The 16,990-nt window shown below is 39.8% G+C and overlaps 1 protein-coding gene across 1 annotated transcript in view; it reads right to left on the bottom strand.

The window, feature by feature from the left end:
• Positions 1 to 209: 209 nt before the first annotated feature.
• LOC107293369 (dystrobrevin beta) overlaps positions 210 to 16,990 on the bottom strand; it is a 41,370-nt gene continuing 24,589 nt past the window's right edge. The window contains exons 6-10 of the mRNA XM_029285392.1: positions 8,877 to 9,024; positions 7,755 to 7,844; positions 2,989 to 3,079; positions 1,469 to 1,504; positions 210 to 261 (exon numbers count right to left, since the gene is read on the bottom strand). Coding sequence (XP_029141225.1) covers positions 210 to 261; positions 1,469 to 1,504; positions 2,989 to 3,079; positions 7,755 to 7,844; positions 8,877 to 9,024 — 417 coding nt within the window. The remainder of the gene's footprint in view (positions 262 to 1,468; positions 1,505 to 2,988; positions 3,080 to 7,754; positions 7,845 to 8,876; positions 9,025 to 16,990) is intronic.

Genomic DNA, 16,990 nt, shown 5'->3' with positions numbered 1-16,990 from the left:
TGTCCAGTTAGCACTGAACACCTACAGAAATAGGACATGCAAATTTAAGGAGATGCCCCTGCCCTGCCCTCCCCCCAGAAAAGCCATTGTGTCTGTTGGAAGAAGACTGCTCCCCTGCAATTGTTGTTAGTCACAGCTTCACAATGGTGGATGTGTCAGTTGGATCATGCCTCTTCTGAAGGATGTGGAGACATCTTTAGTATAGGAGCTCACACCTTGTTACCTGCATCAAGACACAGAGAATCTCGTAGGACACTTGCCCTATAAGAGATATACACACAGAATTTTAAATCTGACTAAAAAATAGTTTAACCAGTGGTCAGTTTAGCCAACTCCCTCTTTTTGTGTCTCTCTCCCACTGTCAAGGTTCTTTTGTAGAGAGCCAAAAATATTAAATGCGGCTTCAAACAAGTTTCTGTTTGCTGCATATACATGCCATGTGCATCTCCTTAAAAAGCTACAGGCATTTCAAATTGTTTCCAGATCATAGTCCCAGTAGGTGATTCCTTGAGGGCTCCAAGACCCACATGAAAGAAAAATTCCTTTTGAATCAGCACTTCACTGGAAACGCAGTGGGATCTCTTAGCCGACTGCAAGAGTAAAGCACAAAGCATTTTAAGCAAGATGGGCATAATTCCACTAAGCGCTAGTAGATCTGTAATACTGAGAGTGTAAAACACATCACAGTGAGGTCTCCAATATTAGGATTTCTCACATGCCCAATCCCTCTCCCATCCTATTCCCTTGGAGGTAGCTACCAAACAGGATTTCTGTCTGATTATAAACATGAAATGCTGAAATAGGCATCTGGTTTCTCTGAATGAATGCTGTCAGGATATGCCTAAACCACACTAGTGCTTTGTTGGCAGCAGAAACTTCTGTGTTCTGTGAAATCCAAAAGATTGCTACAAATGTCACAATTTGAACTACATATCATCTGTACTATGTGGGACAGTTTATCACTAAGATTGTCCCCATTCATTACATAGCTCTGGTGCAGAACGTAAGTTTAATGTGCCAAACATGCTAGGTGTAAACCCTGGGATGTACATACAGGGAAAGGAAAATAATTCGGAATATGTGCTTTGGGCTATTCTGTGAATCAGATTTATGTGGTGCCTTCCTATTGTTGACTAGTGTGTTGGTGGCTGATGATTGGTTGTTTCCTTGTGCTGCCAAGCCCTCAGCTCCTAAGTACCTGAAAAACTGGTGGTAAATAAACATAAGGGCTTGGCAGCACAAGGAAACAACAACCAATCACCAGCCTATAATACACCAATCAACCAATAGGAAGGCACATAAATACTCTGTAGCAGGATATTTGCTCCACCTCACCTATATTAATTATTCTGCTATTATCTTATTCTCTGTCTGTCTATGAAGAGAAAATGGTGGACAATGTTTCTGACTGAGCTGTAAGAATTACAATGGCTTTTGCTTGCTTGGAACAGAATGGCCATACACTTACTTAAACCTCTGGTTGGTCCAGATTTTTTTATTTAACCTGCAAGAAACAAAGAAAAGTTTGGTAAAAATCATTTTCATTTTCATGTTTAAAATGTGAACATTATGTCTCTGAAAGAAGCATGTGTATTAGGTCCTAGTCAATTTTTAAAACAAACTTAAAAATAATTAGTAATCCAAGGACAAATCAGGCAACTAAATTAGTAGTGCACTGTTCAGTAAATTCCACTAATAATAAAGAACTATGAAATGTCTAGTGCAGGGCTTTTCAACCTTTTCACTCATTGTACCACTTTTAGGATATGGCAACATCCGAGTACCACCAGTCGCCTAGCAAGGTGTCAAAAACTTGATGATCAAAAAAAAAAAGGGATAAAGTACAGGTAGTCCTCGACTTACAACAGTTCGCTTAGTGACTGTTCGAAGTTACAATGACACTGAAAAAAGTGCCCCCCAAGCCACAGCCGAGCCAGACACCTGCCTGCCTGCTCAGCGGTGCTCTTCCTCCTGTCCGAGGTTTTCATTGTTGTGAGCATTTCTGTTGAGGATTGGCAGTGGGGGTGGGGTGGAGGGTGTTTGGTTTTTATTCCCCCCGTCTGCTGGGTGGTTGCAGCAGGTTTTGGTCACTTCACATGACCCTGGGACACTGTGACCGTCATAAATATGAATCAGTTGCCAAGATGCTGCAACATTCCAGCTGATCAGCGCTTCTTCTGGGCTCAGCAGAAGTGCCAGGATAAGTGCCGAGCTCCAGCTGGAGCCTGGCACTGATCCTGGCGCTTCCGCTGAGCCCTGACAGCCCGGAAGAAGCACTGATCCTGGCGCTTCCGCTGAGCCCTGATAGCCCTGAAGAAGTGCCGATCAGCTGGAAAGCGGCACTGATCCTGGTGCTTCTGCTGAGCCCTGACAGCCCTGCAGCTCCAGCCATCTCTTGCTCAGGCTTGTGCGGTGCTACCACTGGTTCAGCTCATTCCCCCCCCCGCTACCACTTTTCTAGGTTGGTCGCGTACCACCTGCCAGGTGTCAATGTACCACAGGTGGTACCCGTACCACTGGTTGAAAAGCCCTGGTCTAGTGGAAGAAATACGCCAGTAGGTGAGCAAATATGTGTGCACAAACATATGAAAGTCAATCATATCTGTGACATCCTCAGTGTCACAGATTCTGTGTCTTGAAAGGAGTTTGAACTAACATTGTAAATGCTTCCTTTTGGTCTCCATCCATATTAGGCTTTGCAGACCTATTTTTGTACCTTACATCTATTAAGGCTGATTAAACCAAAATGTAAGACGTTAAAATGGCAAGCCTTCTAGCTGATCATTACAACTAGATGCTAAAAGAGTCACTTGTGCAGCCTCTGCTGCAGCTGGCAAATATACATTCCCACAACAGGACCAACCCATACTGGGACCAAGGTGAACTGTGCCATGTGCACTTAAATTCAGTTTTCTGATTGATCATTGACATGTTTTAAATTTGAAGTGTGTTAGGTTCTTTAGGCACATTCCAAAACTTGCCAAATACTCGTTTAAAGGAGTCACGGCAGCTTTGCTTTTACCTCGGTCCTTCCCATTCTGCATCTTGTCCTCCTCTTCCTCCTCCTCACCTCCTTCCTCTCCCCCTAAGACAGAAAAAAGCCAGTGGCAATGAGAAAAAGTGAGGGGGCAACTAGGAAGCAGGGAGCTGTAATGGCAGGAGACTTAAGAAACTCTGCTACTCTTTCCATGGGTGACTCAAGGTGCAATTCCTTCTTCAAGACGGCATGACCAACAAAGACAGAGAGGGCAGCTTTGGTCTGGATCACAGGCTCTATCTGGAGCCCAGAAGCAAAAACCTTCAACCAGATTGGGATAACCAAACATCCTTTTAACAGAAAACAGAATCCTGAAATTGAAAGAATTGAATGCTACATTCTACAAAGGATACATTACAGTCCCTCTTACCCTTCCTGACCAGAGGTTGCATCAAAATAAATTAAACAAGATTCTAAAGATTGTGTTCATTCAGTAGGAAAAACCCTCTGTATACAGTATATCATGTATGTTGGTTTCAAGTTATACTGTAAAATTCATTTCTTAAAATGTGCACTATGTAGACACTTTCCTAAGTACAGGGCAGAAAGCAGTTGAGTGGTGGGCTGGAGTACAAATAGAATATGGTGGACATAAAGTTGGAAAGAACAAGAAAGAGGAAATATATCACAAGAGAAGAGAAACAAGACTGCTATAAAGAAAAGTAATAAGAGTAATAAGAGGAGTGTACAAGTGCAACTTTATAGGCTTAAATTGTGGACTATATTCCAAAAATGAGTAGGGCTATTTTAGGCTTCAGGATTTTAAAACCTATATACGTTTTAAAGAACTGACTTTAGTAGTAGTAGTAGTAGAGTTGGAAGGGACCTTGGAGGTTTTCTAGTCCAACCCCCTGCTCAGGCAGGAAACTCTATGCCATTTCAGACAAATGGTTGTTCAGTCTCTTAAAAACTTCCAATGTTGGATCATTCACAACTTCTGGAGGTAGGTTGTCCCACTGATTAATTGCTCTAACTGTCAGGAAATTTCTCCTTAGTTACTTTGGAACTTGAACTGACTATAACTTTAAAAAATGCAAAAAAGAGCCCCTATTTTAGCTCTACCTATTCTGGGGGACTCTAGGGGCATCATAAAAAGGGATGCTGGGGCTACCTTTTTTGCACCGCTGCTGTAGGTCCAACATAGGGCATTGAACTCATACTTATCTGACTTTCCAAAGTGAGCATCGAGGAGCATGTTATAGAGATGTATAGACTACTTGCTTTTGAGACCAATCAGATACGTTTGCTTAGGAGCATGGAAGATGACATTTAAAATGACCTATTAAAATAAAAAAGACCTATGGTCTTTGAAGCAACATTGTAACTAATCTGCTTTTTATGTTGTAGAGATAGAAGGGCTGGATTTAAGTCATATCTCCCATTGGCATTCCTGGCTGAGTCTAATAAAATAACTTTTTAGTTCTCATAAGGCAGTGATGGCGAACCTTTTAGAGAGCGAGTGCCCAAACTGCAACCCAAACCCACTTATGCATCGTCGGGTGCCGAGTGGGTGTGGCCCATTGGCTGGGTGTGGCCCATTGGGTGGGCGTGGCCGCAGTGGTAACGGCAGACTGGGTGGGATTAAAAAGTTCAATCAATCAATTCCAACTTTGCAAGATCTTTTTTTTTCCCAAGAAGTTGAAATTGACTGATTGATTGAACCTTTTTTTTTTTTTTTGCACACGGCGGCGGAGGCCTAATGTGAAAAGGTTTTATAAAACCCAGCTGAAGGCCTAGGACTGGGGTGACGGCATGCGTGCCCACAGAGAGGGCTCTGAGTGCCGCCTCTGGCACCCGTGCCATAGATTCGCCACCACTGTCATAAGGGCTTGACCTCTTTTAACGGTCACTCAGGATGCTGTAGGCCAGAACAAAATCAGATTATACAGATGTAAGGTTTTGAAACCAGGCTCAAGAAAGTTAAAGAGAGTTGGGAAGCATGCTGTTGTATCATGACTACTTCAGACATAATCTGCCCAGCTCAGCATAAGCTGCTGGGGAGCTCTAACTCCAACTGTTTCTCTTGATTTACACAAATGAGAAGAGGTTAGATACTTTCCAGGATCTTCTTGTCTGGCTCTCATCAAAGTGGGTGCCTGCAGTTTGTTTCATCTGTCATTTGCCTGAACTGCAAAGAACTCAGTACAATACACAAAACCTGGGTGCTGGTGGTAGAACAAATCCTACTTTTTACAATTGGTATGCATCTTTTCATTTCCCAACTAGAGAAGAACCGTCTGGCCAATTCAATTCAGAACCTCAGGATTCTATACTATTGGAACCCAATGGCTGCAGTTCTGGAGTCCACAGAGACTAAGTGTGCCTGGGATTGGTTCTGCAAAAAAAAATTCAGCAACTTCCTAGCTAAATAAAAAGATCTGAAGAATATCACGAAAATATTATTGTATGATGTCCACATGCCATGTATTTGGAAGTGTGAGGAACAGTTATTGGTCTGCTACAATCCTTGTTTTAGTTACCATACGACAGTGCACAGGAGTGCCCCAGTCTGCTTTCTATCAGAGCATGGAAGACCCTATAAGCTCCTGTAATTGTATCACATTCTACCTGTACCACAAGGCCATGGATATATGACTAGCATGAAATATTAGAGGGCCTGAGGAGACGTTTTGGACTCTTCTGAGATTGGTATCCCAGAAACAATTTAGTCAAAATCAAGCACCCAATTGACACCAAACCTAGTTTCTTCTTCAGGAACCCTCCCTAGTTGTATTCATCACATGTAAGTCACGTGGCCATTTTGGCTAGGAGAATGACAGGATGTGACCACTACTAAATTATTCGGGGGGGGGGGGTTCTGCTATTATTACCCACTGGAATTCTACTATGGAATCTAAGTCTTTTGTACAGAGTTGACAGGACTCTCACTTTATATCTTTCCTGGCCTCCCTATGGAGTTTGCATTCTGATCAGGCTCTAGCATCTGGTTTCTCCAGTGCATTTTGTGACCTTTTTGTGACCTGTTTAGCCTGACTTATTCCTTTGCTTGGCCATGGCTCAAAGAGAACTAGCTCTACATGCATATGTACCCCAGATGATTTTTTGTATGACTCAAGCTACAGTGCTATAGCTACAGAAGGAACTGCCCAGTGGCTAGATCATCCAAGGAATAAATTATTCCATCCGGATTTTCCTCTTTAGAAGTTACTCCAAAAAAAATAAGATAAATACAATTATTTTGCTTTCAACCAGCTGGTAAATGAAAATATCTTGATTTTATAAAGCTCCAGGAATATGCCATGTAACATGGGCTTGTAAAGTATTTTCAAAAAATCATATTCTTCCTAAACTTAGTCAGCTAAATCTAAATATGGTTTGATTTTAAAATTAAATTCAGCATTTCTGATTCTAGTCTGTTTGATATTTAAATATTCTAGTGGAAGCTGATAATTAGCATTTTGTCTACCTAGAAAGTAGATTTATCCATGTGCCAGATTTGTGAACCAAACTTATACGTTTGTTTGGGTAGTTAAAGAGGAACCCAGGAATAGGATTCTAATCTTGTCTAACTTGCAACTGTTAGGCCTATACCAATGTTTTTCAAATGCTGTAAACATGCTGGCTAAGGAATTCTGGGAGCTGAAGTCCACATGTCTTGACGCTGCCAAGTTTGAAAAACACTGGTCTAGATTCTCACTTATTTAGCTGTAGTTTATGAATGATTAGTCATTCAAAAAAAATGGCAGCTGCAAAACTGTCTCTAAAATATATTACACTGAGGCATCCAGTCTTTTCCTCCTTGTGCTGGAGGATACATTTCAATTTGTCAATGAATTATGTCTATGTTGTCCTTTAAAGCTAACCTCTCTTGATATATGCATGTACCTTTTGGGCCTCTGTTCCTCAAACTACGGCTGTCTTCAAGATTTGTTTGACTACCGCTCCAAGCTCCCCAAGTGTGGAGTGGGCCTTGGGCCTTTGGGAATTAAAGACAACACATCTGGAGGAAAATCAAGAAACTAAATATTTAGCAAATTGCATATTATCACCTACAACTATCTAAATTTCTTCAGGAAAAATATATTCCACATTCTCCATCAGCCCACTTAGGCAATTACAATATTTTCACCTCTATCCTTAAAACTGATTAATTCCTCCTGCTGGCCTTCCATTCTACCAAAAATTGTTCTATGTTTTGATACCAAGTGTTGGATTATGGAACATATATACCTTAAACCAAAGCATATAGATACTTTTATTTATCTTATTTATAAAATAAATGTGCTCAGACAAGCGGGAAACAAAATGATACTTACGGTATTAGTACAAAGACAAGATATAAATAAAATAAATACAAATTTTAATTTATTTCCTAAGTTTTCCTACTTTATTATTTGCTTTATTAAATTTATTTTTCCCTAAAGTAGGAAATACTTTATTAAGTAAATAAAATACATTACTTATTTAATCTACTGCTTATTTCAAAAAGAACATCCTAGGCTAATATTTCTCAATCTCAGTGCCTTTTAGATGTGCAGATTTCAGTTCGAGTTGAAGTCCAACATCTTAAAGGTTTGAAATTGAGAAACACTACCCTAGAACAACATATTTCTTTTCAACTTATTTTGTTAAGGAAAATTGTATTAATATTTGCACTAATTTCTCAGCTGAAAGCCTCATTACAGGAAACATCACTGGCACTCAAAGTGTGTCCTTGAATCTTTTGCTTAGATTAATATAGAAATTTCTTGCATACCTGAATGAAGCTCCTTCACCAAATATGACATTGTATTGGTAATGGAATCAGCTGCTACCAGTAAATCATTACGGAGGTTCCGCCGAGTTCCTGAAAAAGGGTGATGAAGTAATATGCAAATATGTTCTAAGAAAATTAGTAGCTGTAACACCACTATAATATTTTAGTTATTGTGGACTTCAATAACTAAAGTGGAAATTATTCTTATTCCCTGATCGAAAGATAAGTTCTCCCTTTGCTAGGATGGCCTGAGTTCCAGCAAATATTGGTGAGAATCTGCGCCTTTCGCAGATGCAAAAACTGATCCTAAGGGTGTTTCCCCACTTATACATTCATTGACCATGTAGATTAGTTAACAAGTGATTTGATTCCTGGCTCATTATCCCAAAGTGACCAAGTGGCAGTTCCTTGGAAGGTGGTGATCATGGCACCAGCAACAATAGCCTCTGTGCCTTCCATAGGTGAACAGTTGGCCTTCCTGGAGGCTAGAGGCAGCTGCGACTTGAGGAGGTGGGGGTAGCTAGTGATGGGAGGAGGGCAGTATTAGAAAAAAGATACGGTAGCAAGAGAACATCAGCCACAGCTGCTTCCACTGCCTGCTGCATAAGAGCTCCTGCCAACTCTCCCAACTGCAGTTGCTGGAGAAGCCATGCAAAGAAGGAATGAGGTAGTCAGCAGCAGAAATGGCTGCCATAGCAGCAGTCCCAGTGGGGACTTTGTGTACATCCCAGGCAATGTCAACGCTTGCTGTTTTCAACAGACTATAGGGATGACTTCCCAGAAGTACTTGGGTAGTCAGGGGCTGGCAGTGCAGTGGATCTGAGCATGTTCCATCACCCACTGAGTGAAATACTTAAAGAGAAAATTAACAATAGTTTGCATGACTCACACAAAATTGGCTAGATAACAACCCTGCATATGTGAAGCACAGAGAAATCAGTGGAATAACAGCAGAGCACATATAGGACACAGTAGGGGCTTTTGGTGGTCTTCTGCAGAAGTGTGTTTTAAAATATTTTCCAAAAATAAATTGTGCACTCTAGAGCTTTTATCTTCTCCCCTCCCTGCTCCTTCCCTCATATTTTTATGTATACATGCACAAAAGGGTATATTATGGCTCACCTTGTGCAAATGCTTCCTGGACGTCTCCACCAACACCAGTAAGTGAATCTTGGGGTACATGAGTTGGGGTAGAACCAGCAGATGTGGACCTGACTGGCATTGGCATAGAGCGGGTTGGGGAAGTATGTGGAGAACCAGCTGCCTGAGCCTAAAATAAATGGAAAGCCCAGTTACTACATTTCTTTCTAGAACAGCTCTTCCAAAATAAAACTCCAGCTGCTTACGTTGCAAAGATGAGTGACAAACCCTCAGACAAACATTCTCTGTCTCATACAGCATGCAAACTCGAATATCGGCGCATGCAGTTTGTACCCATTAAGGCATGCTTTCCAATCTGGTGTCCTATCAACTCCAGACAACATGGTCCATCTGGAAGGCGTAGATTGGAGAAGGCTGCATTAAGACAATCCCAAATTTCCTGGGAGTGAAAGCAACTGTCTCGTGTCTATTTGGGCAATCTGATCTACTTCAGCTTTCCCCTGAATGGGAGTCTTCCAAATATGGGGAATGGTAGCTTCCAGGCTTCTCAGAAATGGCCATGCTGGCTGATGTGAAGTCTACCAAGTTTTGAAAGGTTTATTTCATCTAGCAGCCACAGCTCACCAAGGCACCAGGAAAAAAAGAAATAGTTCTACTTCCTAAAAGCTGTTTCACTCTGGCTAGGAAGTGAATCCTTTTGCCTGCAAGTAAATATGCTATCACTAAGGAAAGGATCTTTCCTAATTATAACTAAACCTCATGCTGTGTTAGATGATTGGTCAATATATACTTATTCTCCACTCTAAGGCAATGATCATCCAGCATACTAAAGCCAAATTTACTAAACACAATTGCAATCACATCAAATGCTATGCCACAATAAATAAACCATAGTATGGCTTAATGGGTGGCCTGGTTCACACTATATGCAGAAACAGCTGTGTTTCTACAATATACTAAACTGCAAACAATACAACCCCATTTAGCCAAGGCTTGCATGTTGTGTGAACCCAGCTGGTAAAAGATGCTTATCTGAAAAACCAGAGACAGCAGTACTAGACCACACCTGACCTAGCCAAATACTAAGATTGAAATGCTCAGAATCATGGATCACATCAATCTCTGCCTCACTACTTATATTTAGTTTGATGGAAAAATATATCAGCACATCAGAGAAGCACCCATGGGATCATCACTCTCAGGACTCTTAGCAGAGAATGTAATGCAGGATCTAGAAACTATAGTATTCCACATATACAACAAAAGTATGGATGTAGATAACACTTTCATCATAATACAAAGGGAGTAACTAGAAAGAAGACACATAAAACAACAACTTCAGTGGAATAAAATTCAAAAAAGAAGTAGAAAACAACATTATCTTTCCTCAATATCCTCATCAACAGAGGATACAATGGCAATTAGAAATGCAAGTGTTTGAAAAACAACCCACATTAACTAAGGGCTTCATTATCAAAGTAACAACCCAACTTCCCACAAAAGGAGCTACATAAATACATTATTCAGATGAGTATAAATGCACTACAACATGGGTGTCAAACACATCGCGTCACATGACATGTTACGATGTATCGTGACTTTTTTTGCATTGCGGGAGCTGGGGTGGGTGTGGCCTTCATATGATGCAACCGGCTCATGGGCCAGCAGTTTGACACCCTGCACTACAACAACCCAGAACACTAGAAAAAGGAAATAGACTGCCTATATCACATGTTCCAACAAACTGAATACTTACACACCTTTATCAAGAAGTGCTTGACTACTCAACCCATTACAACTAACACAAACTATGAAAAGAATAATACTGCTTTACATCAAAAACAACTCAGAAACAACCAACAGACAATTATAATGCCACGACATCACCATAGCACACAAACCAACTGAAGCTTTCCGAAACACCCAAAAGTCCTAGTAGCCAAGAAGGAAAACAAGAGTCACTTATAACATACAGTATAAGGACTGTAATAGCTATTATGCAGGACAGACATAGAGAAAACTAGCAGAGTGCATCCAACTAATAGTCAGAAGACACAATGAAAACAATCTCACAATACATGATCAGACTCAATCATAGTTGCAACTGGGAAATTGTGAACATCCTAGACCAAGCTAAATCCCAAATGTTAGGGAATTTCTGGAAACGTGGCATTCAGACAAATCAGCCATCAACAGACACATAGAGACAAACCACATTTACAAACCTTTCAAAAGAGAGAATAAAAAAGCTAAGAAAGAAAAGGAAAGATTGGAACATATCTTTCCAGCAACAAACAGTGAGATAAGCAGGGATGAGCAGAAAAATGAGCAATCAGAAAACAATATCCTAACTAAGGAACTACCAAGGAGAAAACCACATCCCTACCAACACTGGCAGGACAAGCTACTATATACAAACAGAGAGCAAATCCCATGACCAATAGCACTGATTATGCATCTGCAAGCAAACAAACAAGCTCAGAAAGCACCAAGGACACGACAATGGGAAAGAATGACAGAAAGCTGACTATATATTACAATCAATCTACTCAGATTACTAGCATTACAGATTATGGTCCCACACTGACTTTTATCTGGACTAGTGAATAAAGATGGAAAACTGGAAACTAGCACTTCTGGGATTAAGTGAATTTTATATATTCCAAAAGCACCCTGAAATGAGTTTTCTGTGTGTAACTAAAGCTATCTAGAATGCTTTAGCTGTTTTATTGTAACATTTTGTACTTAATAATTTTATTTCAAATTATGAACATATCAAATATTTCTCGTTGTTATAAGGTAACATTTGTATATACAGTAAATTACTACAGTTGTATAAACTGAATTCTACTTTGACATATTATCTAAATATCAAGTGATGAAGAATAAATTTGAGTTCCCCAGCTAAAGTTCGTACTTTGTCCCAAAAGCATAAACATTCAGCGTACGCACAACTGGCATTAAATGATGCATAAACAGAGCTGGTAATGTGTTCTCAAGGGGGCTGTATGTGTTGTATTCACTGTCCACATATGAATGGATTCTGGAGAATTAGCTCTTCAGTTATGTTGGTGTAATAGTGAAAAACCACAGGGGAGAAAGTTTGGAGATTAATTGAATCATCGGCCTGGCTGGCGGATGTAAGAGACTGTTGAGACCTGATTTGCATAACAGATTCTATGTTGCTCTATGAATATATACTTTTTTGGTCAGAAATAATTTGAATAACATAGCACTGATGCCATGATTGGACAGAAACCACGGTTGTACTCACCATGGAAATTAAATTGGTGATATTCGTACTTTTTATCCAGATGGGGAAAAGATCAAGCTATGCAATGAATGCACACTGGGACATTATAGCTGACCAAAGGGATATGAAGGAATACAGAACAAAACACTTCAACTCTTGGGAGGCTGCCATCTCCAAGTCCCAACTAGAAGCAAACACTGACCTTTCTTATTGCTTTGTCCAGCTAGATAATAATTTTAGGAGTGAGCCCCTTTTTATGCAAAACCCAGCTTTTGCTAGGCTTGAATTGAAAGTTAATCACATTTCTTTTACTTATAAAGTTTTTTTAACCTTTCCTTTTCAACTCTGTTCTTTTATTAATTGATCTGTAAAGTAAGCTTTGCAAGTCTTGTCTTTCATGTGTACACAAATAGTGAGACACGCTCATGGCTGTTTTGGACTGAACATTTGTGACTAATACTGTAATTACCCATTAACATGCATAACCTTTGCACATCCTCCCATATTCAGTTTGTGTCATTTCATCTGGTTTTTATTCTCTGTTTTCTTTACCAGAAGCAGCCCCAACCTTTGAATCACATTTGCTACTATGGAAACCTTACTGTCACAGAGTCTGGAAAAGAATCTGATGCTCTTGGAGGTGAGACGAAGTCAGTTTTCACAAAGCTAAATTTGAAGAGTGCTCTGGAGGTTGACCCCTGATGCAAGTCTTCACTAGAGTAAACTCAGGTAGGCTCTACACAAGTTCTCCACTGAAACTGCAGTTGCTGGACTTCTTTGCCACTGTTTCCGTCAGAGCAAAGGCAGATGGCAGAGTCACATAATGGTGGATGTTGCTATTTTTCTAAACTTTAAGCTGACCTTCAAATAAGATGTATATAACAGCTAATAACGGAATTCAATCCCTTCATGGGCTTTTTGGATCTTTTTTGTACAAACATTCTAAAAGTTCAAACCAGAAGATAAAAACTAACAAAAACTAATAAAGGAAAGAAAGGAAAAAAAGAGGAAGAAAGGAAAGAGCTAAGATGCAAAAAGAAACAATAAAAAGAAATAGAAAGAAGCTTCCAATTTCTTCTGCAGCAAATCATAGAAATACGATGGCATAATTATCTCTTAACTTATTGTTACAAGAAAGCTCTTTTTTATTACCTAATATTTTCTAATCATCAAAACCAAAAATAAAAGTTATTTGTTTCTATTTCATGCAAAATTCCTTAAGCAATAACAGAGCCAGTTTGGCCTGGTGACTAAGGCACCAAACTAGAAAACTAGGAATTCTACTTGTGACTTAGGCACAAAAGCCGGCTGAGGGACTTTGGGCCAGTCACGGTCTCTCTCAGCCTAATTTGCCTCCCAGGGTTATTCTGAAAAAATAGGAGGTGGAAGGACTTAGCTATGTTTGCCGCCTTGAGTTTTTATAAACATAATAAAAGTGGAATTTAAAAAAGCTTTAAAAATGTAGATGTTGTCTTTCTCTGATCAAAGAAGTTTCAATTTAGTCATCTCTGCAAATCCCATTATCTTTACCAACCATTCCTTCATTGAGGATAGTGCTGAACCTTTCCACTTTGAGCATATCATGATCTTGCTACAGTTATTGTGTGCAAAAACAAAGTTCCATAACTTTTTTTTTCCAGCTCTTTACCCATTAGTTTCAAAAGAAAAGTCTCTGGCTTCAATTATACATTGGTCTTTAAAAACTTCTGAATTAATGCATATATTTGAGTTCAAATTTTGGGGGCTTTTTTCCACATCCATCAAACATGATAAAGTTTTCCTCCATATTTCCAGCACAAATTCAAAGCAACTTTATACACTCTAAATTTCTCCAATTTCATATACATATAATATGCAATACAGGTGGTCCTCGACTGTTATTCTGTTGCTAAGCAAGACATTTGTTAAGTGAATTTTGCCCCATTTTATAATCTTTCTTGCCACACTTGTTAGGTGAATCACCACAGTTGTTAAGTTAGTAACACGGCTGTTAAGTGAATCTGACTTTCCCATTGACTTTGCTTCTCAGAAGGTCACAAAAGGTGATCACATGACCCTGGATACTGCAGCCATCATGAGTCAGTTGCCAAGCATCTGAATTTTGATCATGTGACCATGGAGATGCTGCAATGGTTGTGTGAAAACCTTTTTCAGTGCCATGGTAACTTTGGTCACTAAATGAACTGTTGTAAATCGAAGACTACCTATATATACATTATTATATGTATATAATATGCTGACTCTGTAAAATCACTTAGAGAGGGCTGTAAAAGACTATGAAGTGGTATATAAGTCTAAATGCTATCGCTATATTTCTCTTCAGATCTTATACCTCTTTCGCCTTTTACCTTCATGGGCTCTTCATATCAAAGCCAATAGGATGGATTTGGGGGCAGAAAAATGGGCACTTTTCCACATTTAATATTCTCAGGCTTGGAAAGATTTTAACACCCTTTTACACCAAGGGTAATTTTAAGGGGAAATCAAAGAATGGCTGAGATTTTATGGCCAGTTTGTTCAGGTTCTCATTGGCAGCTTCATGTTCTATGCTAGATGACAATCTTGTTAAAAGGACTAAGCTATTATCCTTCCTGAACAAATTTCAGCCTATGCACAGCTTGATGCTCATGAGCAGAGCTGGAATCCTTTTAGATCAGTGTTTCTCAACCTTGACAATTTTAAGGCATGTGGACTTCAACTCCCAGAATTCCACAGCCAGCATTGCTGGCTGTGGAATTCTGGGAGTTGAAGTCCACATGCCTTAAAGTCCACATGCCTTAAAATTGTCAAGGTTGAGAAACACTGTTTTAGATGTTTCTGTTTCTACTCTAGGCCTTTCCTGATAGCAACACTGAACATACATTTTGCTTTAGGGCTGCTTTACTTCAGTTGGAACTGGAACTTTAGTTATGGTGGAGGGAATTATAAACAATTCCAAATATCTGCCAATTCTGGCAAAAAAAGCTTCAGACCTCTGCTAAAATGTTGTAGATGAAGAGGAACTTCACTTTTCAACATGACGACAACCCAAAGCATACCTCCAAAACAAAAGAATGGTTTAATCAAAAGAAGATCAATGTTTTGGAATGGCTCAGCCAGAGATTGGACTTGAATCCAGTTGAAAATCTGCGGGTGAACTGAACAAAACATGCTCTCACAATCTGACAGATTTGGAGCACTTTTGCAAGGAAGAGTAGGCAAAGATTCAAAGGCAAGATGTGCCATGCTGATAAACTCCTACTCCAAAAGACAGAATGCTGTCATAAAAACAAAAGATTTCAACAAAGTGTTAATTTCAGGACGTGCATCTTTATGCAACCACATTATTTTAAGTTTTTTATTGTTATTTTTTCCCCCCTAAGGGATTTCAGTTTGTTTTTTAATTGAATTGTATAGCTTATGTGTTATATTAAAGGTGGGGGAAAAAGAAGTGATTTATCTTGGTCTGATTTTTTTACATCTCAAAAAACTGACATTTTAAAAAGTTGGTGTAGATTTTCTATATCAACTGTTTCTTATTGCCTTTGAAATTTCCTTTATTCTGCTCTTGCTCCACTCATATTATATTGATTGTGCTTTTGTCCTTGGGCCAATCCAATAATGCCAAAAGTTTTGACTCAGCCTTCCATCTTTCCGAGATTCGGTAAAACAAGGACCCAGATTGTTGGGGACAATAGGCGGACTCTGTAAACCGCTTAGAAAGGGCTGTAAAGCACTGTGAAGCGGTATATAAGTCTAAGTGCTATTGCTATTGTTATTTATTAATGTTAATGTTTATGATCATAATATTTTACCTAGTTTATACTCTGTTTATAAGCTGCCTAGAGCAGTGGTTCTCAACCTGTGGGTCGGGACCCCATTTGGGGTCGATCGACCATTTCACGGGGGTCGCCAAGCAAGGCTGTCCGCCATTTTTTTTGTCCGCCATTTTTTCCCCCTTTTCTGGCGGGTGCCTTACCTCCCTTGGGCTGGGCCAGCTGGTGGTCGGCCTGCTCCGTCTCTGCCGCTTGCCAGCTACGCCTCGGCTGGCGCAGGGGGCGGAACCACGCATGCGCGGCGCTCCTGGGCAGGGAAAGTCCTCGACTTACGACCGGTTGGGTAGTCCTCGACTTACGACTGGTTTAGTCCTCGACTTATGACCGGTTTAGTCCTCGACTTACGACCGGTTTAGTCCTTGACTTACAACCAGTTGGGGTCGCGGCATTAAAAAGGTTGAGAACCCCTGGCCTAGAGTCACCTCTAGGCAAGACAGGCAGCATATACATTTAATAAATAAATACCAGCCAATTTGTCAATATGTCTATAGCCTGCTCTCAAAATTTCAAACATAGCTCCCCCAGTTTTGAAAAAAAGAAGGCTATATTATATGTACTGTAAGGCTATATAATAAATATATAGGAACAAACAAGAACCTTGGCTTTGTCTTGTCATGGTTAAGGGAAAGTATCACATTCTTTGTCCTCAAATGCCAGGTGAAATGCCACATATACCAGCAACAAATGCACTCCATTTAGAAGCCCCACATTGAGACCAGGTGTAAACTTCGGACTTCATATCTGTAATCTCTGGGCTGATTTTTTTTTTTTTTTTTAACAAATATTCTAATGACATATGCTGGAAAATGCAAACACATTCCTACTTTATTCTACAGCTTTGAGCTCTATTTAATCACAGCCATTCATTTAAAAAATGTTCCAAATCAAAAAGGAACCAGGCTGGTTTTCCTTTGTGCCAATCGTATTTGCTGCCAGTTATAACTTGCAGGCTAGGAGGCAGAGGACATGGCAGAGGGTCACCCTCTCAAATCAAAGGGCAAAGAATAGGAGATTGGTACACATTCTTCATAAATCAGAAGCATGTTGCAGAAAAATCTCTTGTGTGA

Source organism: Protobothrops mucrosquamatus, unplaced genomic scaffold, assembly GCF_001527695.2.
Source record: "Protobothrops mucrosquamatus isolate PMUCROS unplaced genomic scaffold, P.Mucros_1.0 scaffold1598, whole genome shotgun sequence".
NCBI lineage: Eukaryota > Metazoa > Chordata > Lepidosauria > Squamata > Viperidae > Protobothrops > Protobothrops mucrosquamatus.
Note: the sequence above shows the minus strand (reverse complement) of the source record. Positions and strands in the feature narration are given on the sequence as shown.